The sequence below is a fragment of the Triticum dicoccoides genome, chromosome 4B, assembly GCF_002162155.2.
Source record: "Triticum dicoccoides isolate Atlit2015 ecotype Zavitan chromosome 4B, WEW_v2.0, whole genome shotgun sequence".
In the NCBI taxonomy this organism is placed as follows: Eukaryota; Viridiplantae; Streptophyta; class Magnoliopsida; order Poales; family Poaceae; genus Triticum; species Triticum dicoccoides.
Genome location: NC_041387.1, coordinates 408,310,503 through 408,332,412, shown reverse-complemented (window position 1 = coordinate 408,332,412; position 21,910 = coordinate 408,310,503). Strand labels below are relative to the sequence as shown.

The 21,910-nt window shown below is 46.9% G+C and overlaps 2 protein-coding genes across 4 annotated transcripts; both read right to left on the bottom strand.

Moving 5' to 3' along the window:
• Positions 1-362: 362 nt before the first annotated feature.
• LOC119296375 (SCAR-like protein 1) lies at positions 363-10,032 on the bottom strand. Of its 2 annotated transcripts, none has more exons than XM_037574771.1 (9): positions 8,847-10,032; positions 5,134-5,294; positions 4,920-5,043; positions 4,709-4,838; positions 4,454-4,521; positions 1,300-4,348; positions 1,010-1,093; positions 823-930; positions 363-713 (listed from the first exon to the last, which is right to left on the bottom strand). In XM_037574771.1, exons 1-9 carry the CDS (start codon positions 8,999-9,001, stop codon positions 672-674), a joined length of 3,921 nt encoding a protein of 1,306 aa, XP_037430668.1. In that variant the 5' UTR covers positions 9,002-10,032; the 3' UTR covers positions 363-671. The 2 variants fall into 2 exon arrangements, with proteins under 2 accessions (XP_037430668.1, XP_037430669.1); XM_037574772.1 differs by having other exon boundaries at positions 1,414-4,348.
• Positions 10,033-10,169: 137 nt separating this feature from the next.
• Positions 10,170-16,817, bottom strand: LOC119296376 (U2 small nuclear ribonucleoprotein B''-like). Of its 2 annotated transcripts, XM_037574774.1 has the most exons (6): positions 16,646-16,817; positions 16,002-16,174; positions 15,137-15,230; positions 12,313-12,389; positions 10,689-11,018; positions 10,170-10,567 (listed from the first exon to the last, which is right to left on the bottom strand). In XM_037574774.1, exons 1-5 carry the CDS (start codon positions 16,716-16,718, stop codon positions 10,734-10,736), a joined length of 702 nt encoding a protein of 233 aa, XP_037430671.1. In that variant the 5' UTR covers positions 16,719-16,817; the 3' UTR covers positions 10,170-10,567; positions 10,689-10,733. The 2 variants fall into 2 exon arrangements, with proteins under 2 accessions (XP_037430671.1, XP_037430670.1); XM_037574773.1 differs by lacking the exon at positions 10,170-10,567 and having other exon boundaries at positions 10,569-11,018.
• Positions 16,818-21,910: the final 5,093 nt, after the last annotated feature.

Genomic DNA, 21,910 nt, shown 5'->3' with positions numbered 1-21,910 from the left:
GAAGGTGGAGGTCGTGCACTGCAGTGTGGTGGCAATGTCGGCTGCGAGAACAGGGCAGACGAACATAGGTACAAACGTGGTTTTTGTGAAGTTTATAGTGAGGCCAGTTGCCATAGCGAATTTGTGGAGTATGCTTTTTAGCTGTATGGATGCGTCGTTCGAAGCCTTGGTAATGATGAGAGTGTCATCGGCGTACTGCAAAATTGTTGGCGACAGGTGTGAGAACAGAGGGTGGCTAAGATGTAGAAGGTTGTAGTCTTGCTGGATCATCTGTTGCAGTAGGTCGGCGACAATGATGAAGAGATAGGGCGACAACGGGTCTCCTTGGCTTCAGAAGACTTTGGTTTTGACCAGACAAAATGTGCACTTTTGCTTCTTCTATATACACTCAAGTTACAACAATCACACTAGTCTATGGGCGTACACATACAGTCCTTATCAAAAATCAAACTTCAGGAGGCACATCAAAAGATAATAAACATATGGCATGCCCCGAAAACGTCAAAATACGCTAGCACAGATCAAACTGTCTTGGCATGGTGTTCTCGAGATGAAGAAAAAGGTGCATTTTGACTACTGATATATTCTACCATTTTCTTCATGCAAGAACACGAGCACAAGACCTGCGCATAACATGTGAAACATCAGCCGCCAAATTGCTCTGAGGAAAGCTACTCACTCCAGCTATCCTCGTCATCGTCATCAGCAACCGCCTGTTTTTAAAAGAAGAATGTGTCATCTCGGTACCGTGCCATATGATAAAGCTACTGTCAGCTGAAACTTCTAGCAAGATATATACACGATGAAGCGAGAGGGTTTAACCTGGCGAATCGCGTTGGCCCTCTCGAGAATGGCCGCCACTTGCAAGTTTGTTCTTGGACCACCCATCACATTTGGTCTCTTTGTAACAACCGGTTTCAAGTTGAAAGTCTGCAAACAAAGCATGTTAATATTAAAGATATAATCTAGCTGAACAACGATGTTATTTATGTGCAGGGTGAAGGCTTACCTTGTTCTTTATCTGATCCAGCACTGTGTTCTTCTCATCTGAAAGCTTACTTGATGGCTGAACCAAAGTTGGAGCCTTTCTCAGCTACAAACATGAAAAGAAAAAATTAAGTCAATATACTCAGGGTGATGACCTTAAAGTGGTGGGGAAAAAACGCAGAACATGGAAGTACTCCCTTCGTTCGGAATTACTCGTCTCGAAAATGGATGTATCTAGAACTAAAATACGTCGAGATACATCCATTTCTGCGACAAGTAATTCCGAACGGAGGGAGTAGTTATATTGTATACCATGCTTCTATCATGAGAAATAACTTGAAGCAGAGGATATCTAGGTAGTTCTGGCACTGAATGAGCAGGCAACTTTGCTAGTTCCTCTTCTAATGCTGAAGAGAAATCCCTAACCATGTCATTGGATTTATCTTCCTGCTGCACTGAGAAGTCAGGATTCTGAATATCATCTTGACAAGGAAGCCCATTTGGTTTGTTTTCTTCTGAATCTGTAGTTGTGTTGCTATCTGCTGCTGACAATTCCTCCTTTTGGTCAGAGCTTTCATGCTCCACAGTGGTCTTTTCAATTGGCAAACCACTGGTATGAATGCTACTGCAATCAGAAACTCCATTTATGAGCTGTTGTTTTCTCTCTTCCTCCTGCTTCAGTATCGGTTTCATATCTACGAGCTCAGACCAAGCCTCCTCTGGAATTACTATAAGCTCAGGCGGCTTAAAAGTGTGCATGTCGTCGCCTACTGAAGTAACGTCTGTGTTGCACTTGACTTCTGATGAGCAAAATAGATTAGAAGACTGCACATCACACTCTTTGTATCCTTCTTGGACATTATTTTCTTGAGAATCACTCTCAGGTAACAGATCTGTCCGAGTCTCACTACAAAGTGTTGTTGCCTGTGCCATTTCCTTCTGCGAACTAAAACAATTGTTCCAGCCTATTTCCTGAACATTTTCAGATTCTTGATTTGTTTCGCCTGGTGAGGAGTTATTTTCATTTTCTAGCTGTTTCACTGGAGGTTTTGGCCTTGGTGGTCTCCCCAATTTTGCAAATAAAGATGTGGATCCTGTCTGAAGCTTGGTCGCTCGCCACTGCACCGGCGGAAGAGGTGGAAGTGGTGGTGTTTCTTCAGTATCTTCAGAAGAACTAATCTCTTGTAGATTTATATTACTTGATGGAGCAGGAAGCACGTTCAATGACTTCTTCATTAAACCACTAAGCATCCAATCAAAACTTGAAATGCTGGGCAGCGGCAAATCAGTGGAGTCCGGAGCCAATTGATCTGCAAAAATGTCAGTGCTGATGCTGTTGCATGGATTAGGCGGTTCTTCATGCAATTCATGTATTTCCCCTGTGTTTACAGTTGGATCTGGAGTGGCAGACATCATAGATGAGCTGTGCAGTTGCAGTTGCTCATTTTGGTCTAGAAGTTCACAGCTACCGAGAACTGTATCTTGTGGTAAACTAGTTTCTGGATGTGGACAGCACTGTTCATCATCTGGCAAGGCAGCCTCACTGCTGACTACTTGTTCAGTCACAACTTTAGGTAGTCCCGTTTCCGCGACTGTTTCCAGCAATGTGACATGCTCCATTTCAGTGCTGTAGTTGTCTGGGCCTTCACTTGCTACTGCAATATCTGCATCTTTGAGAGTGAATGGAGTTACATGGCAAGGATCATCAGATTGCTTGGATGAAATCGGCGAGGAGATCACATCATCTAGAGCCACATGCTCTCCTATGTTCTCTGTGATTTCGTCCTCCGATGCATTCTCATCAGATTCACTGCATCCATCAGCATCTTCCACGTTCACACGCTCTTCGCAAATGCACACTTCTTTCAAATCTTCACCCATATCAGATGCATTTTCAGAAGCACCTTCGGTATGTATATCCTCAGTGTGCTCTTGAATAAGCTCTGATGCATGATTGAGCATGCCAACAGATGAATGCTCATCAGGTGCCGCAACCGCCCATCCTTCCTCTTCTTCTTCATCGTCTTCTTCTTCCTCTTCTCCATCTTCTTTGGGACTCGGTGATACGATGTCTGTCAGGTAGACATCGATGTGCTCAAAACCATTTTCATCAGGCACTGAATCTTGTGGACTGTCAGCAGTTGGAACCTCATGGTTTGACTCTTGATCCACTACTTCCAGCTGGCATTCCCTTGAACCAACATCATCTTGGGGTGAATCAAAAGAAATGCTCTTCCTGAAACTTTCCTCCATGGTTTCAATAGGAGGGTGAGCCATTTTCCGACACTTGACGTCGAATCCATCGCCATTCGCTTCAAACTCATACAAGTCAGTATCTTGAGTGCCATCACACTTGAGCTCAAGCAGCTCCTTTGCCATGTTACGGAGGGAATCAGAGAATGGGTCATGCTTCTTGGAGAGTTTCCTGGGCAGAATGCCGACTTTTGAGGCAAACAGCTCCATGCTTTCGACACACCTCTTGCTCGCTGTTTTCTTGAAGGAAATGGCCGAAACATTGTTCCCCTTGGCCCTTTTAGTAGCATCAGCTGTACCATCGGATGTAGCATTACTCACAATAGCATTACCACTGGACTCGGTAGCTAATTCCCTTGTATCAGGCTCTGAAAGAAGTATGTCCCCAGTAAGCAGTTCCTCCAAGGAAACAGTCCTCTCATGCTCGCAAGAAACCGGCTTTTCTTGTGAAAACAATTCCTCCAACGAGCTAGTCCTCTCGTGTTCACCACCAACAAGTTTGGCTTCCGTTACACAGACAGTGACATCTCCTTCGGAGTGATCAGCCTCGTCTCTGTTTCCTGAGCCAACATCTGAAGAGCAAGAGTCCTCCTTTTTACTGAAGGTACTAGACCTGGAGACGGCGGCGCCCTGAGCATCAGAGCACATCTTGCCTAATGCAAAGGCACCTTGTCCACCATGGTCCCTGTGCTCTGAGTCTGTCTCCACTTCAGACCCCATTGTGGTGAGTGTGTCCACGTAAATATCAACTTCAGAGCTGTATCCCTTGCTGCTTCCTGCTGAACAGCTTGACGGTGTTTCTTGGGAAGTCGACCTCCTCTTGCGTGCTGTGGCGTAGTAGCCTTCCTTGCCCTTCTCAGTGGTGCTGGAAGTGTCCACCATGATATCTCTCTCTTCGACGTTTGTGTCGGGTGAGTCGGTGAAAGATATCTGCACCTCTGATCGATCCATGGAGAAGGTTTTCTCCTCTGGTGAAGCCTTTTCATAAAGATCCTGCATCTGCGGTCTGAAGCTTCGGAACACGGTCCCGTTTAGTTGTCGGTGCTTCAGTCTTTGCCGCCTTGTCGGGACTTCATCCAACACTTCACCCGATAAATCAGTCTTGAACCTATGCAGGGAAATGGTAAGTTTGTTTGAGAAGGAATAAACAGAGAATAATAAAGTTACACTTAGCAGAAGATTTTTGTTGTTCTTATGGGGGATGGGGGTGTACCTTGAGTCATTGTTGGCTCCATCAGAAGCTCTGAAAATCTCAGCATTCTGCAGGTTCGGCCTGATCTCCTGCAAAAGGAAGGAACAAAATATGTTGAATATCCTTTCCAGATAAACAGTTAGCACAAGAAACTTTCAGTCCAGAATGTTATTCTGATTTACGCTATTAGGGTTATATCAACAAAGATTACAACTGAGTGAACTAGTGCATATGAACTTAATGCAATAACAGCACTAGAGATTAACAGTTGATTACCATGGTTCTAATTGGTCTTCTTTCTGTTCTCATTCCTTCCTGCAGCATTCTGGAACATGCGGAATCTGTCTTGAAGAAGGCCGGGTCTGAGTATCTCTTCATGCACGTTCCCTCGCCGCCAATATCATACCTGAAAGTTGACCAAACTTTCATAAACACAAGTACATCGCTTCACCACCTCCAATTCACAAAAGACAGAAACTCATCATACTTGTCAAGCATGAACAATCTTGGAGGCCCATGGCACTGCTTGATGGAATCCATGATGAAGCAAGGCGTGTCGCCCGTCGTCACAACCCCATGGTCCACCCTCAGGTTCGCATGCCAATCAACTCCTGCATGAGCATGGCAACGTTATCTCAGTGCAGCAAAAAGAGAAAAACTACAAGCAGTCCAAAGATGCAGGTTTACAGTGCTGAACCCACCCCTGTTAGAAGCTATGTACAGGTAATCTCTCTGACAGACGTCTTTCTCCAGGAGTGGCAACTCTGTCTCCAGCTGCTGCACCCGGAGCACGAGACCATGCCCCCGCGCCGACGCGGTCATCACCTCATCATACAGCCCGTGGAACACCTCTGCCGCAAATCTGCTCACGAATGATGATGCCATACGATGGCATCATGGTCAAGACGTCAAGTTATGAATTCTGATGCGTCTTCCTATAATTGTACTAGTACGTTATAGCTAAAAATTGAAGTGGCTGCAGAAATTTCGTCTCAGAAGAAAAGTGCTTACTAATTAAATGCCACTGCTTGTTATGGCCGGCCGGCTTAGGCCCGCAAGTTATCTTAGTTTTTATTTTCAGATTAGGCAAGTTATCTTAGGTTGATTCTTCTACAAGTTATCTAGGATATAAATATAGGTTGTAAGACTCTTGTTGAAGGCAAGCAATAAGAAGAATATTATCTCCTATTGCCCGGCTCCCTGAGGAGCCGGAACCCTAGCCGCCAACAGCCCTAGCCGCCGCCCCTCTCCTAGCCGCGACGGCGCCCTGCCGCCGGCGCGCCCGATCCTCGCCACGTCTCCCTCCATCCTTCCCTTACCACCTATGCCCTAGACCTGGTAGAGTACTTGATCCTACCAATTTGGTATCAGGTAACCGGGTTTCAACCATGTCTCCGCCAATTCCACCGCCACCACCACCGCTGCCCGCCAACTCCTCCACCACCGCCGCCTCTGCGCCGGGCGTCACGGCCTCGCTCTCGGCGGGCACCACTGCGTCGCTCTCAGCGCCGGTCCTAACGGCACCCGGCACCACGCCGGGCCAAGGGCAGCCACAGGCCCCCGTCCAACACTCGCCGCCGCCATCACCTCCCCCGCAGCCGCAACAGTTCACGCCGGAGGCCATGGCGGGCGTCCTCAACGACCTCGTCACCGCGGTTCAAGGGATCCGCCTCTACCTGGCAGGTCCGTACGGGCCGCCCCCACCACTCCATCCAGCCATGGCCGCGGGTCAGCAGGCGCTTCCGTGGTACTCGGCACCGGGGGCCATCACCGGACTCCATCCAGCCATGGCCGCGGGTCAGCAGGCGCTTCCGTGGTACTCGGCACCGGGGGCCGTCACCGGAGGCTACCCGGCGCTCCCCGCCCCAGCGGCCGCACCGCCGCCTTGGGCGCAGTGGCCGCCGCAGATCGCGCCGGCAGCCCCGCCACTTCTCGCCACCACGGGGCCGCAGTGGCCCACCTGGACCGCGCCGGCCGCGCCGTCCTCCGTCGCGCCCTACCTTCCAGCGGCCTCGGAGCAGGGTCCTCCACCGGCCCCGCCCAGCCCTAACCTGGGCACCGGCGCCTCGGAGCAGGGCCAGACCCAGCAGCTTCTTCCGGCGTCACCGCCGGCCCCCACGCCGCAGGCGCCGGTGCAGCTCCATCAGGCGCCGCCGCCATCGACAGTACCACCACCCGCGCCTAGGGCTACGGGTCGGCCCCTGCACCAGGTGCAGTTTCCACCGTCACCATCGCCGATCCCCGCTTGGGCGACCGGCTCGTCTTCGGGGCCGGTCTACTCCACGGCGCCGGAACACCCGACGCCCTCCCTGCGGTTTGATCACCCCTCCAGCTCGGCGAACTACGCCCCGGCGCTTCCCGACCCGGCATACGCGCCGGCGGCAACTACGGCCGCCCCCGGGCACGGCGGGCCGACACCCCCTCGCTTCGCCAAACTGGACTTCGCCACCTACGAGGGCACGGAGGACCCCCTCAACTGGCTCAACCAGTGCGAGCAGTTCTTTCGAGGGCAGCGGACGCTCGCTTCGGATCGCACCTGGCTCGCGTCCTATCATCTTCGAGGCGCAGCGCAGACCTGGTACTACGCCCTCGAGCAGGACGAGGGCGGCATGCCACCATGGGAGCGCTTCCGGGAGCTCTGTCTCCTCCGGTTCGGGCCTCCTATCCGCGGGAGCCGACTGGCGGCCCTCGGCCGCTTACCTTTCACATCCACGGTGCAGGACTACGCCGACCGCTTCCAGGCCCTGGCGTGCCACGCGCCGGGCGTCTCCGCCACTCAGCGCGCCGAGTTATTTGTGGGCGGTCTACCGGACCATATCCGCATGGACGTGGAGCTTCGGGGACCCCAGGATCTCCAGTCGGCCATGTATTACGCCCGCGCGTTCGAGTGCCGCGCGGTGGCCATCCAGCAGGAATCACCGTCCCAGACTACTGGGTCGCTACCCGGACCGGATTCCGTGCAGGGTCGGCCTGTGCAGGCTTCTGCGGCACCCCTTGCCGCGACCGCGGGGCGCCCGTTCCGCCGGCTCACCCCAGCTGAGATACTCGAGCGTCGCCGCCAAGGGTTGTGCTTCAACTGCGACGAACCCTACAAGCCCGGCCACGCCTGCCCGCGACTCTTCTACCTGGAGGTGGCAGACTACATTCCGAAGGACGTCGTCGCCGCTGACCTGGCCGCCCCAGATGTCAAGAAGGTGTTTGACGCTGGTTGATTACCTCGAAGAGTTCAAGCAAGCGCTTCCCCACCTTGCAGCTCGAGGACGAGCTGTTTGTGCAGGCGGGGAGAAGTGTTATGGCCGGCCGGCTTAGGCCCGCAAGTTATCTTAGTTTTTATTTTCAGATTAGGCAAGTTATCTTAGGCAAGTTATCTTAGGTTGATTCTTCTACAAGTTATCTAGGATATAAATATAGGTTGTAAGACTCTTGTTGAAGGCAAGCAATAAGAAGAATATTATCTCCTATTGCCCGGCTCCCTGAGGAGCCGGAACCCTAGCCGCCAACAGCCCTAGCCGCCGCCCCTCTCCTAGCCGCGACGGCGCCCTGCCGCCGGCGCGCCCGATCCTCGCCACGTCTCCCTCCATCCTTCCCTTACCACCTACGCCCTAGACCTGGTAGAGTACTTGATCCTACCACTGCTACACCAAAAGATCATAAGACTAAGAACACTGGAGAGTGAACTAGTACTATGTCCTAACATGTGGCTTGAGTGCAATTCAAGAACCTCTGAAACATTGAAGCCAAACACAAGGATATTATAGCTGAGTTGTACACTTGTACTGAACCCCCTCGCATAAAAAAGCATAAAAGAAAGAAAATCTGAAGTTGATGAAGAACGGAAAAGCCAATGATCGTCTCCATCGATCCCAAGAACAATTTGTGATTCAGCACGCCGTAATTCTAGATTCTTAGGGGTCAAACTCTGGTTACTTTTAGAGCAGTATTGTATTGTCATTGCTTCAACCTTGAGGCTCTATAGAATAATCAAAGTTTTTTTTTTCTACCAGTACATGAATGGGAACATAAGATTGAATAATGGTGGAAGTTATATGATGACAAGAGAGTGCTTGATCACAACCAAGAAAAAGAAACTGATCTCTGTTGCCTAGCAAGGACAAGACTATCAACAACAACAGTTAACCACCTCGAAGTCAAGGGCGCTAATCCATACATCAATCACCTACTTTACTTGGTCCGAAAAAGGGTCTGAAAACCACCGAATTTGTTCAAAAGAAAAGCATTAGGTGATCTACCTGCTGTCAACACCACTGACCCAGCAATGCTGATGATTCATGACGCAAAAACAATAACAATCCAAAACGTTTGCAAGAATTCATGGGATAGAAGAAAAGAAGAGAGAGACTCAAAGGAAAGAAAGAAATCCGAGATAGCAAGGGAGGGAGCAGCATGGACGTACTCTGCGAGGTCGCCGAGCTGGCGGAGGAGGCCGACGAGGCCGGCGGTGGCGACGCCGTCGAGGACGGCCTCGGGGTCGTGCTGGTCGGCCCGCTTGTAGAGGTCGCGGCCGCCGAGGGAGTACTCGTTGGCCACCGTGTGCCTTGACAGGGGCATTGTTGTTCTTGGTTGCTCCGGCCGGGAGCTCCCTTCCCGCCTCCTGCTGCTCCTGCAGCAGCAGCAATGGCAGCTTTTCTGGGTTGATTGCCGATCCCGGTGGCTCAGGCAGAGGCAGGAGCGCAGAGGTCTAGGAGGATCCTCCTGTCCCGGTGGCTTTACAGTTTTGGATGGATTGGTGCCTGCCGCTAAATGTAAGCCTGAAAAGGTTCGGCGTGGCCGGTGTTGTTTGCGGCGGTGGTCTTTCTGTTTTTCCCTGTGCCTCTTTCTCGTACTTCCAGGGCGCTCAGCGCATAAGCAGAGAGAGAGAAAAGAGAAATCTCAGGGGAGGGAGCGAGATTAAAAGGGTTACTCGTAGCTAATTGCGCTGTTTCTCTCTCTTGGTTTGCTCTCCGCGGCAACGAGGGGCCCGCACATAGTCGGCCTAGTGCATCATGTGAACTTGTTAATGCACAATGATGCTTGGTACTCCATTCCTGCAGCGGAACTTGTTAAGTGTGATCCCCTTCACTGCCGTGCCCGTGCGTAACTAAGTTCGAAGGTGGTTTCGGAATGACTTTCCACGCCGTCTGCAAAGGCAGTTTTAACTGCCGAGTGCCAACGCCAAGCTTCCCATGAGCACCTTTGCACTTGCGCAGAGTAAAATTTACTTACGCAGCTCCTGCTCCGTGTGATTATTCAGATTTTCACTTACAAGCCTGTTTAATCCCGTAAGAATCAGGAAGGGCATCCAAATCCAACGAGAGACAACGGTCACAGGGCAAAACCAGCTAGTTTGATGCCTTTTTACGTGTCACATGGTGTCGTTACACGACGAAAACATGACTCACAAGCGCGGTAGGCTACAAGATTTTGACAGGACAAAACGGTGCCCAACCACAACACCCTACAAAGTCCCCAACCCCACAGCACACTATCTGTAGCCTTGTAACAACCAGCCAGCATAAGCGTAGGACCAGCATAGGTTGCCCGAGCGAGCGAGCACAAACACAGAGGGAACTATTTCCTTTAAGAAAGGAAATTTCGCCTGCCTTTGCTAGCCGTCCACCTCCCTCCACTAGAAAGAAACATGGCGACCATGCACACATACTACAGTACATTCTTCGACTTCAAAGCTACTCATACAAGGCGGCCAACGGGGAGATACGCACCTAATTTGAGGGCCACGAATGCAACAGCAATCCCATAATTGCAAAGCAGTAGTGGTACAAGGCGGCACGCACGCCTCCCATTAAACAAAAAACAGGCCACCAAACCAACCATCCCACTACTAAAATACTTGTTCAACCATCAGGCATCATGCCGGCAACTACTTCGATTTCTGGCCAAAATGTATATTACTGGAATATACACCTCATTCATTCATCTCTGACCATGGACTGGAGGCAGGAGGATATAGATAGGCCTGATGATTTTCTCTTGCCTTTTAAGCGAGGGGTACGTCGTCCATGTCTTGTTAACTTCTCCTACCACTGTAGATTGATAGAGAAAATGATCATGCATAGGCCACGATACCAGACTTGACAAGGACAATACCCGGGTTCACATGAAAACGTAGAGCCAAACCTGATTTAAAGTAGCACATACTTTTAACTTCTTAAACAACAAGCAAGTCACTTCCAAGAAATACAGGGTTAGAAAGCCAGCACAGCACAGCAGCTTGAAAGCTTAGGGTGGAAAATCTTACAGTTACAGATTTCTTTTGGCCGGTTTGGAGATCACATGGATCGTTTCACTTTTTGGCGTATGAGATGGCCATTGGGTTCTCTGGGCTGATCTTGAAACCCTGGAGGGCTTCCATTGCAACCATGGACTGGTTCTCATCCTCGTACTCCACAAAAGCAATGCCTGGCTTGGCTTCAATCATCCGCACCTCCCGGAAACCAGGGTATTGCTGGAACAGGATCTGGAGCATCATGCTCGTGGTCTGATCCGGCATGTTCTGGAGGAAGAGGATGTTGTTCGGCGGAGCAGCTGGCTCTTGCGGAGGCTTGGCAAAACGAGAAGGTTGATGACCCTGCACAAGTAGAAAAGGTTAACAAAATTACTTCAAAAAGAATCTCAAAGTTGCATATCAAAATTCCAGCACCGCTAAATGTTAATCGCAAACTAATAAGTACACTAATACTTGGTTTTGTTCACATATATATCATTCATGAAGGCGATGCTGCATTCAACAAAGATTTTGATGCTAGCAAGATATGATATCTCACTAACAACTACTCCCCAATTTAACAGGACAGTATGAGCATTGCATGACTAGGAACTGTTAAGACGGTTGAATATCTTTGTGTAGGATTAGGTCAGTACAGGCAGAGTGCTCACGGCATTGGTGAGCTAACATACCTAAACATAAATTAATGGAACGTATGACAAGACTATCTTCCAACTCAAAGACACTGAAAATATTTCAGATTAATCCATGACTCAAGTAGACCAGCCAGCTCAAGTCAGATTAGTTTCTGACATAACGCTTAGGTAGGCAACCATATCAGCTTTCTAGCAGGCCTGGTGCCCTAGTGAAACATAACAGAATACGATATCAGCACCAACTTGCAGCTCAACTACTACAAACTTTTAGAGGTATACATTGTCAAAGGAAAACTTCACTGAGGTCGAAACTGCGAGTGTGTTTGATTGGTGCGAAAGGTTGCCTGCTATGGATTGGCCAACATTGGCTAAACATGAACTAGAGTTGGGAAAGCAGCATTGGCATGCCAAAAAGTTGGCCCTCGTCCAAACAAAGACCGATATTTTGGTTATAGCCAAAAAAAATGGTAGGTCCAATTTACACCCTTCAGACGAAGGAGCAACTACAAATAATAACGAGGTCTGCAGAGCTAGACATGATGCATTTATAGATGCTTGGTCGCAGTTGAATGCTTACACATAAACTTCAGAGACACCCTAGTAAATAAAGGTGTACCATACCATCTAGCAAACTGATTAAGAATGTTAATTGTTAAAAGGATAATCATTATCAGCTTAACAGTAGTTATAGTGACTAGATCATTCAGGTTCTGTCGGTGAAATTTTTGATAGAAAAGAAAAACGAGTGACACACTCAGACACTTTAGACAGCAAGCATATATTGTCTGACATTTCTATACTATTAAAAAAACTAATTTCTACATATAAAATAAAAAAAAGGAAGGCAGGCTTTGTGGTGAACAAGTCCAACATACTACATAGACAAACACATCACTTCATATCTACAGTAAGGCTAGTACAATTTGCGAATTTTTGGCATACAATACCAATGGCTAAACAACAAATAGAAACCAAAGTGTGGCTTTAAACCAAGAACTTACAGTTCCATTGCTTGGGGCAACAGGAGCATTAGCGCCAGGTTGTTGTCCATCTTCAGTTCGCCGTTTTTTCTCAGCAGCTACAGGGGGGATAAGAGGCAATGAGCAGTATATAAATACACACTTTGAACACTTCAAACAGTAAAATAAGGAAAAGGTGCATTTTATGCCCATTGAACTATTCAAGTCATCTCATTTCAAGCAAGTATGGTACCCATCTATTTCGTCACCTACAACAGTTGAAGTGAGAGCGCATAACACCCTTGTTCTGAATTTACCACATCTTAGAAACATCAGTTCATAAAATTGACTATGGCAGCATCCACAGATATGTGCTTACAAAGAAAAATATCCGGTGGCAACTACGTTACAGTGGAAACCAGTGAAAACCAAGCAAAAAAAAAAACATATTTCCAAGCTACCGAAAATTCTAAAACAAAATATGATGGGGAGGTAATGTTCTATAATAAACATCTAAAATTTCAAGTACAAAATAAAATTCATTTGGGTGGTAGGGAAAAAACAAGTTCAGTAATGATTTCATTCCTTCCCCCCAAATAGATAAGTTTGAAGTTGAAATTTTACACGATAGAGTATTACCTTTGAAGCATACAGTTCTTTTTAGAATTCTCGAAAGAAATTTTTCACGGAATTTCTGTCGTAACTTGGTTTTTTAGCAGATACTTTCCCGTGCTTACAAGGCATGCATGTCAATGACATGTGTCTTAAATTAAAACAGAAATCAATATAAAGGAATGGCAGGACCCAACAACAGTCATGGCCACCTCTGCCTCCATCCCTTTTCTCTCCAGAAACCACTCTTCAGGTAGAGCGGTAGCGCCCACGACAAGTGCAGTAACAATGGCATCGAAGATGAGTTAGAGGTTCTAGGTTCAAGGTTACTGAATGAGTTAGAGGTCATCTCATGGAGGACCTCAAGCTGCCAACACCCAAGACCCATTGCTATTCAGAGCACATCAATCTTAGTGTCACTGGGAAGTCAGATCGCCTGCACTCCCTCTCTGGTGTCTATGGAAAGTTGTGCTGAAATACCCTTCTTTGTCTATTGTTTACCTGATCTTACCATTACACGAATGAAATGGACGCCAGTGTGTGCATTCCATCATTCCATGCCATTTCACATTGTTGAAAACCAATGTTCAAGAAAGCGTTTTTAGGCGGTGCTTAAGCGCTGAGCAACAGCTAAATGCTTCGCTTCTGGCCTAGGCGCAACTCTTAGTGTTGAGCGGAAAAAAGCGTGATTTAGCGATCGCTTTAGCGCTAAGCGCTGGCTGAGCGTGCACTGAGCGCGCTTAAGCGATGGAAAGTCGAAGAAGGCGGGCCCAAAAGTCAGGCGGGAGCTGAAATAGACACAGGCGGGAGGGGGAAAGGGGGATATATAAGGCCTGGCCCAAAAGTGGCCTGTTCGGCTAGGGTTACTGGGTTAGAAGGAGGGGAAAGAAGAGAGCATTGTGACGGCGGCTTCTGCTCTGCATCCAGCTTGGCTGCTGCTGCTTGGCTGCTGCCATTTATCCTATATGCTCATTCTAAGACAATATTATGCATTTACGCTTGCTGTGTGAACCACTGAACCTTATCCTTATGTGTTATTTGGCTATTTGTTGTGGTGTGTGAACCACTAAACCTCAACCTTATATGCTATTTCAGATTTTTCAGTTACCTATGTGCTATGTCTGCTGTTTTCTTGTGCATATTATTCAAAAACAGCCAAATTCTGGTCAATTTTTATAAAACGCTTAATCCCGGTTAAGCTGCGCTTAAGCTGTGGCCTTCCGCTCCGCTTACGCTTACCGCTTTTTTGAACATTGTTGAAACACAAACAATACGACTAATGAGGCAGGAACCAAGGTGACAGGATGCTTTGGTGGCCTCAGTATAATGAGGCAGCGAGCGAGGCAAGTGAATGGATAGCAAGCATTCTTGGCAGAAGCACGGTTTTTTAGGCGGGTGGCGAACCTGCTCCTACAGCCCAGACTGCCTAGGCATCGCACAGGAGTCTAGGAGTTGCGCTGCGGCAGGGTGGAGGGTCTGGGATATGTAGCTAGAGGCCGCTGCAGCACACAGTGGGGGCTTTGCCAGGAGCCTAGACCCCAGATTTCGGCAAAAACAGAGTAGCAGGCCTGCACTGAGCGCGTTTTTTCCCGGGGTTATTTAACCTTTGGCACAAGCAACAGACAGCAGCATGTATGATCCACCACAAGAATTGGCCATGCCAAAAGGGAGGAGGGGCCTAGGGGGAGTGATCAGAAAACAGATGTGGTGATGTAGTAAAGCCACATGATAAGGTCGGTGGTCATTTTACGTTATTTGCCTACCTTGGTAAATTTCAGAATACTTGTTTTGTACACTTTCAAAATGTTAAAACGCATCAGCACACCTGCTGACACCACATTGGATCAATTGCTGAGAATGATAACATGCAAATAAAAGGCACCCAAGATCGGGGTGTGAAGGGGTTATTGGCACCAATTTAAATAACACAGAGTGTAAGTGGATGCTATCATACATCATAGTTGAACTTAGACTACATAATTAAATGGGCAATTATAGTTATTCTTAAATGGTTAAATAAAGCAGCATTAATCTCCATAGGAATAATTATATGTTCTAACAGGGCAGGTTCTGATTTCGAGAACCGAAAAGCAAGCTAATATGCACACTAGTGTAGATGTTATCATCATTTTGGCTCCCCTGATGTACTAACCCAACATATCCAACTAGGATTGCTGCTAGGTTATTATCTCAACAGGCAGTTGTAGTGTAGAGTGTAGACTAAAACAAAAATAAAATCTACAATTAGAAATACCTTTCTCCTCTTGCTTCTTCCTTTTCTCTTTAGGAGCATAAGACCCATCTGCTTTTGCAAAACAGTCAGACTTTGTTTTTGCATATTGTACCCGCTGCATAAGGGAAGGGAAAAAAGTAAGTTGTCAACCATGGTATTGTTAACACTAATTTTGTTTATTAATGCGACACAGTTTTACTTACAGGTTAAAACAATAGATTCAAATTGGAGTAACAACTAAGGAGTAGATAGATAAAGATTACGTGCTTCAGCATCTAGTCAGAGATCATCTGGACATATGATTCGTGAAAGAGTAACCAGTATAACCTAAGCGCAAGTAGTGTATGCTAGCACCATTTGAAGAACAAACGTCTATCGTCTATCCACAGTATTCTACAAACTGTTAATCAAAACATTGTAAAAGACGAAGGCTACAAGGCTGTATTTTCTATGGGCGGGTTTGGTTCACAGATCACGTACAATTTCGCCATACCTAAACTTAGGCAAGTGACATAGTGTATGTGGCAACCTAAATGTCGCCATAATTGTACCAGTTAGGCAAAGAACTCTGGGTTAGCACACATGGGCAAGCCTCTGCAGATTGCAAACAAAACACAAGACTTACACTCAAGGTATAACTTTATTGTACAAAAATTTACCAGCGGAGACTTTGAAGTGGAGCATTGTTGTGCTAAACTGCTAATGCAAATCTAAGGACCATCATAGGAAGACTAAATTGCCCACTTATGATAATCAGAAACAGATTGCTTGTTTTGGACCAAACATACCCACCATGCTTCTCTTCTCTTATGCACAGAAGAGAACGGCGAGAATAAAAAGTAAACAAAACACCTTGACATTATAAGCTGAAGTGGAGATGCTTCACCATTTTTTTGCCGTAAAAATCGAAGTCCTGTAGGCCCCGGAAAGCGTTGGTAGCCGCTGTAATTTCACTGAATGCCACCCAGGCTTGCCCCCTCAGTTTATGAGTTTTTAAGGCCACGACATCCACTATCCTTCCATACTGAGAGCACAATGCATAAAGTGATCTCTTCAACTCTGCAGGAAAGAACGAGACACGTTACAGCATGAACCAACTGAAATTACTAGCATAGTACAACCTAGAACAGTAGAACTATTGTTTATGCAAACTCGATTTTAGACATATACGACCACGCTCGCTTGGAAATTACAAATACATACTGTAGAGGGAGCCAATAACTTTGCCCCTTCAAAGCTCTGACACAGCTTGCAGAGAGCGCGAGTTTCCTAAAAGGATGAGACGGACTTAGCCAAACACGGGTTCCAGCAAAAGCATGAAACGGAACCAAAATCGGGCAGTTCAATCAGCTCCTACGGCCAGCATTTGACACTATGGACGTTTCATCTCTCGAGAGTCCACAGCAGAGATCCTACCAACCCAAAAGCGAGGCGCGGGCGAGCAACAGCCTGGATCGAGAGGCTAGGGTTTTAGGAGAAGGATTTTGCCAGCGGGTGCGGCGGGACGCTAAGCGGCCGGGTGAAGAATACCTTCTTTCTTGACCTTCTCGTTGAGGTTCCTGAAGTAGACGGTCTGGTTCGGGGGAACGTCGCCGGACAGCATCGCCGCCGCCGAAGACGAGGAGGAGAGAGGCGAGCGCGAGAGAGACCTTGCTGTTTCGGGCCAGGAAAATCCAGTCGCTGATTTTTGGGTTTCTAATTTCTTACGCCCCGCTTCCCTTATCTCTTCGGGCCTCGAGGTCGGTACAGGCCGGATCGATGGGCTGTATGGATATTATGGGCTCGGCTTGCTTGTCTGTGGACCGCGTAGACCGGTATTGAGTTTGAATGAATTTTCTGTTGACCTATTGGGCTTTAATAGTAGTCTGGTTACTTTGTTCTGCCTTTTTCAAAAAAAAAAATCCTCATGTGTCTCAAAAAATTTGCCCCAAAAGAAAGAACTATATTTCAGATTGTGAACCAACCTGTGATTGGATGGTTAGGTGGATAGTGGTATCTCAGTCCACCAGGGTTCAAGTTCTGGTACTCGCATTTATTCTGGATTTATTTCAAATTTTTCGGCGATGCGCATTTAGTAGGAGGAGATGTTCCCATAAACTACGATGCGCCTAAAGTGACTTCGTAAAATCTCAAGATAATAGGTCGGTTCAGTCTCTCGGAGTTGCTCATAGGGATATGGTGTGCGTGTGCATGTGTGCGTGTGCGTTCATAGGGTGAGTGTATGCGCGTATATTTGCTATAGAAGTGTTGTATCACTCGCTGCATGGTAAACTTGGTCCATCATCTCTTTTTTACATCTGGGCTATCACCCCTTTCCAATAATTTCTTAACAAAAATATTCAGTACAAATCCGAGTAATCACTGACCGGACAGAAAACAGGGCGGGAATGGAGGAACTTGGTCCATCATCTACTTTTACACCTCATATACATACTCTCATTCTAATTCCTCACTTTTGATTTGAAAGGTTCAAAACGGAAACGTTCCTGGTTCTGGTAAGACCAGGTAAACCTCGCTGCTCTAAGTAATCCCATGTCCATGATGCGCAGTGGGCCTCCCGGAGGTTACTGGAACTGAAGAACTAATCACGTTTACTCCGTCAAAAGTTTTACAGATCGCGCCACTTTTCCCAAACGGAAAAGGAGCAGCTGAAATTAGAATGGCGTCGCTAACAAGCGGCAGCTTTGCCTTGCACGAGTGTGAACGGGTTAGCTGCGAGGGCTCTTCCGCGATGGGCTTTCGGCAAAACTCGATTCCGAAACTGGAAACGCCGCTTGGCATTGGCCGCCCTGCACCTGGAACAGTTGGTGTTCCATGGCGGATCCCATGCGAGAAGTGCTGGATCGTCGCTTTCCGGTCGGGATCACGGCATGTCATCATTTAATAAATAAACTAAGTAAAATCCGCCCTGATCGGACGATGGCTGTCACGTACCCATATCAGCCGTGCGAAGCTCGTCGTTTCCATGGTGCCAAAACCTACTACACGATCCGACTATGGATTTCCAGGGCGGGTGGTGGCGCTCGTGCGGATCCCCGGCCTTTCCATCGCACCGCATGGCTCGGCTGGGTGCCCAAGTTGCCGCATGAACTTGCTGCATTTAGCTGTCGGGGCCATTTTGCAGCCCATGAGCAGGAGGGCTACTTCCAATTGCAGCCGAAGGACAGCTGGCCCCTTCCAGTTCCAGCTACGACGCCACAGGTTGGTCCAGTGGACTCGATGTTAATAATCCAGGATAATTGCAGGGCAGTTCAGCTCCCTATAAATTTATCTTCCATGTTAAGCTGCCTCTCTGTTGGCCTTGGGTTGAGCAAACTGGAGCAGCACAGTGGCGATGCCCAAAACATCTCACGAGCAAAGGAGTCGTATCGGCGACGGACAGAACGCGGATACGTGCGTGTGTCCAGATCAGTGCAGCGGTTCTTATTCTTGAAATTAAAAGCAAGCGGTACTCCTATCATATAGCAAACCCCATAATTAATTACTCGAATCGACATAATACCGAACCTGAACTCGACATGACTGACGCGACTGACATCCTTTTCATCAGCAGGAAAGGAGCAGGGTGCCTGCGAGTTGCACCACTGGCAGGGGTCAAAACACCTTCGATTTTTATTTATATTTTACGTATTTTTTTGCGGGTCAAAACACCTTCTAGAGTGGGAGCAATGGAGGAGGATCCTGGCCTTTGACCGCCGGATCAGTTGGCGGTCAACCTCTCTCGCACACACCACATCAGACCACAGCAAAATCCTCAAGGCACCCGTCAGCTGGATGCTTCGTTTTACCCACTGGACCGGATTAAGGAAAAATATTAGTCGTCAATGACTTCCTAAACAGAGTAGCTAGCTAGCTGGCTTGGATGCCTGAGTTGAACCGGTCCCCGGGGTATGCTAGCTTGTTCAATGTTTTTATATATCTCAGACTTGATTTTCCTTTTTCAAAGCTCAAAAGGCTTAGGTTAATGTGTAGAGAAAGATTTTGAATCCTCCTCCACAAGAAAAGTCTCCTTCCTCCTCCCGCCAGCGCCGCCGCCGATCCGCCCCACCTCCGATGGCCTTTGGGCTGCGGAGGTGCGGAAGATCTCGACCACTCGCCGGCGGGAGGGGCTCTGTTCTTGTTTTTGTTAGGTTGAACGGAACTACTGTGGTTGCACTATGCCTAATCTAGTGGTGTGCTGCCGTTTGGATCAGGAGTTGAACGGCTTGATCTGCTATGTCGTATGAAATCGGACAAGCAAGAGTCGTACGCATAGCAAGACTCTAGGTTGAATGTCTTGGTTGGGGTTGCGTGGTGGTGGTGATGTCCCTTAATAGGAACAATGTCTCACACATTCTATCCCTGTCCCGATGGTGTGAATAGCATTGTCGGAGGATGTGTGGAGGTAAGTCTCCGTCGGATCACATGTAACTCGGTCGGTCTTGGTTTTTCGGTGGATCTATTTGGATCCAGTTTTTGTTCGTCTTCATTCGTGTGATTTCAGGTTTGATATTTCCCATCTATAACACTCATTTCTCAAAAAAAAGGTAAAGACAGATTATTGCTCGAGTGCATTTGCAATTATTATTATTATTGCGAGTGAGTGCATTTGTAATTTTATTAGTGCTATATTTTCTTTCTTATTTTTTCCAAGAAGTTTATGCCACCTATAAAATTACATGCATCTAGGTAGTTCAACCAAAGACTGTAAAAAATGGGAAAGGGCGGCCGCGCGGGGGTGGGGGTGGGGGGGGGGGTCCGCAAAATTCTTTATGCAAGAATCTAATGGTATTGAAGTTAGATGAGACTTTGTTAATCAGTACATTCTTCCTTATTCATCCTTTTATTTTTGGGTTAATTGGATAAATTCCACTCGAATTATAGCAATTTCGAGAAATGCCATTGCAATTTTCAAACTTTAAAAAATGTCAAACTTTGAAAAACGCCACTAGAAATGGCATTTTTGAAGTTTAGAAATTGCAGTGGCATTTCTCGAAATCGCCAGAACTCAAGTGGCATTTATCAAACTAACCATTTATTTTTTCATTTTTTGCGGGAAAAACTTCCGATCTACTATTCATCGATTGTCGACCTTTTATTTTAGTGAGCATTGTTGGCAGTAAAAGGTCCATATTTTCCCTGTTTGATCATTGATAGCATCTTATATCGTCATCCGATCATAAAAAATAATGGCACAAAAGATTTTGAGCCCACGCACTGACTGCACCTAGAGCTCCTGTCCATCCCGGAAGCAAAAGGAAGGTCGTCCCCCCTGCACTGGTTGATTGCTTAGATGTCTCATCTTTTCTTGGCATATCTTGATCGATATTGCACTCCCTGCAGCCCCCGTTTTAAAAGATCGGTAGAGCCACACAGATTGTTAGATTGGTCTGCTGTGATATACAAAGAGAAGGAGATCTGGGCCTGCAATAATTTAGTAACAACTCGGGGATACCGATCCTCAAAAGATTCGACTTGTTATTAGTCATGAATCAGGAAATGGTAATACTATCCAGATATATATTCGGCAAATCGTACGTGCACCTTGCAAGTATTAGCCAGCAATGTTATTTAATTTGTACGATAAGCTGTTCATAATCTCCTCATACAACGTACTATTAGAAATTTGATCCTTCACAATGTTAGAGCAAACAAGAACATCATTGAAATCTCCTTCATCTATCCTGATACCAGATTCTATGTCTTCTGAGGACATCTTCGGCGAGCTCCCTACTCCGGGCTCCCGCTTGCCACCCCCTCAGTCCTCCCCAGACACAAGCTGTGGTCCTCATCCGCAAGGTCCATGGTGTCCGAGTGACTGGAGGCGCTAGCAATGACGAGGCAGTGAGCAGCTGGACGCGCTGGCGGCAGCGACTAGCGATAGCCGATGGACGAGGAGGCGAGGAGATGAAATGATACGAGGAGATGAGGAGGATATCTATCTAAATATGGGCTGTGATCACACGTATTCATTATTCACCATCACCTAATCACGTTAATCTATGAGAGAAGGAGAGATTTATGGGATTCGTTCTACCATTACATGTTTCCTTTCCATGTTTACCGGGCCACCCATGTTTACCATGTAGCTACTGCCAACGTGGGCTACTCATGTAGTCAATGGCTATGGGATTAGACTCATTTTATGGGAAATTAAATTAGATAAATGAATAGTAAGGGCCCACTTAACATATTTTATGTGGGTCTATGGGTACACGGTTATGGGTTATGACATCCCATACCCGTACCCACTATACCCGATGGGTTTAACATTTTTCTATTTATATACCCATGGGTAATCATTTATTCCATACCCTTACCCTAATAGGGTTTTTACCCGCCAGGTATGCGGGTAATGGGTACCTGTGACGCCCGGATAATCAAGCTACAGTAATCCCACGTTAATGTTGCCACATCACCACGGTTACTGTTGTTAATCCCACGTTAGTTCAAAACCGATTCAAATTCAAATCCAAAAGCAAGCGAACAATAAAAGTTTTCAAATATTAAAACTAAAATGTTCGGAGTGAACCAAATATTGTATAGGTAATTATGGTGGAGAAGCCACATCTTTATAAAATGTTTAAATACTATAAGATGAATAAAACAACAGCAAAACAATTATTTTAAAAACATTTTGTGATTAATTAAATGTCAAACTAATTTATTTGAGGACTAGACTTCTTGTGACTATGGACTAAGTTGAAATACTAATTTAGATACTATTTTACTAAAAGTACAATAATAGAAAACAAAACAAAACAGAAAATGTAAAGTAAATAAAAGGTAAAAACAAAACAAAATAGAAGAAAAGGG

Bases quoted from the DNA above. Each gene is read 5' to 3' on its own strand.
- LOC119296375 (XM_037574771.1), bottom strand. From the start codon at position 9,001: ATGCCCCTGTCAAGGCACACGGTGGCCAACGAGTACTCCCTCGGCGGC. The intron at 5,295-8,846 runs GTACGTCCATGC...ATTCGTGAGCAG, and splicing joins CAGCTCGGCGACCTCGCAGA to ATTTGCGGCAGAGGTGTTCC. The intron at 714-822 runs GTTAAACCCTCT...TTTTAAAAACAG, and splicing joins GGGCCAACGCGATTCGCCAG to GCGGTTGCTGATGACGATGA.
- LOC119296376 (XM_037574774.1), bottom strand. From the start codon at position 16,718: ATGCTGTCCGGCGACGTTCCCCCGAACCAGACCGTCTACTTCAGGAAC. The intron at 15,231-16,001 runs GTGAAGCATCTC...TCCCTTATGCAG, and splicing joins ATTTTTACGGCAAAAAAATG to CGGGTACAATATGCAAAAAC. The intron at 12,390-15,136 runs GTATTTCTAATT...TCCCCCCTGTAG, and splicing joins GAAGAAGCAAGAGGAGAAAG to CTGCTGAGAAAAAACGGCGA.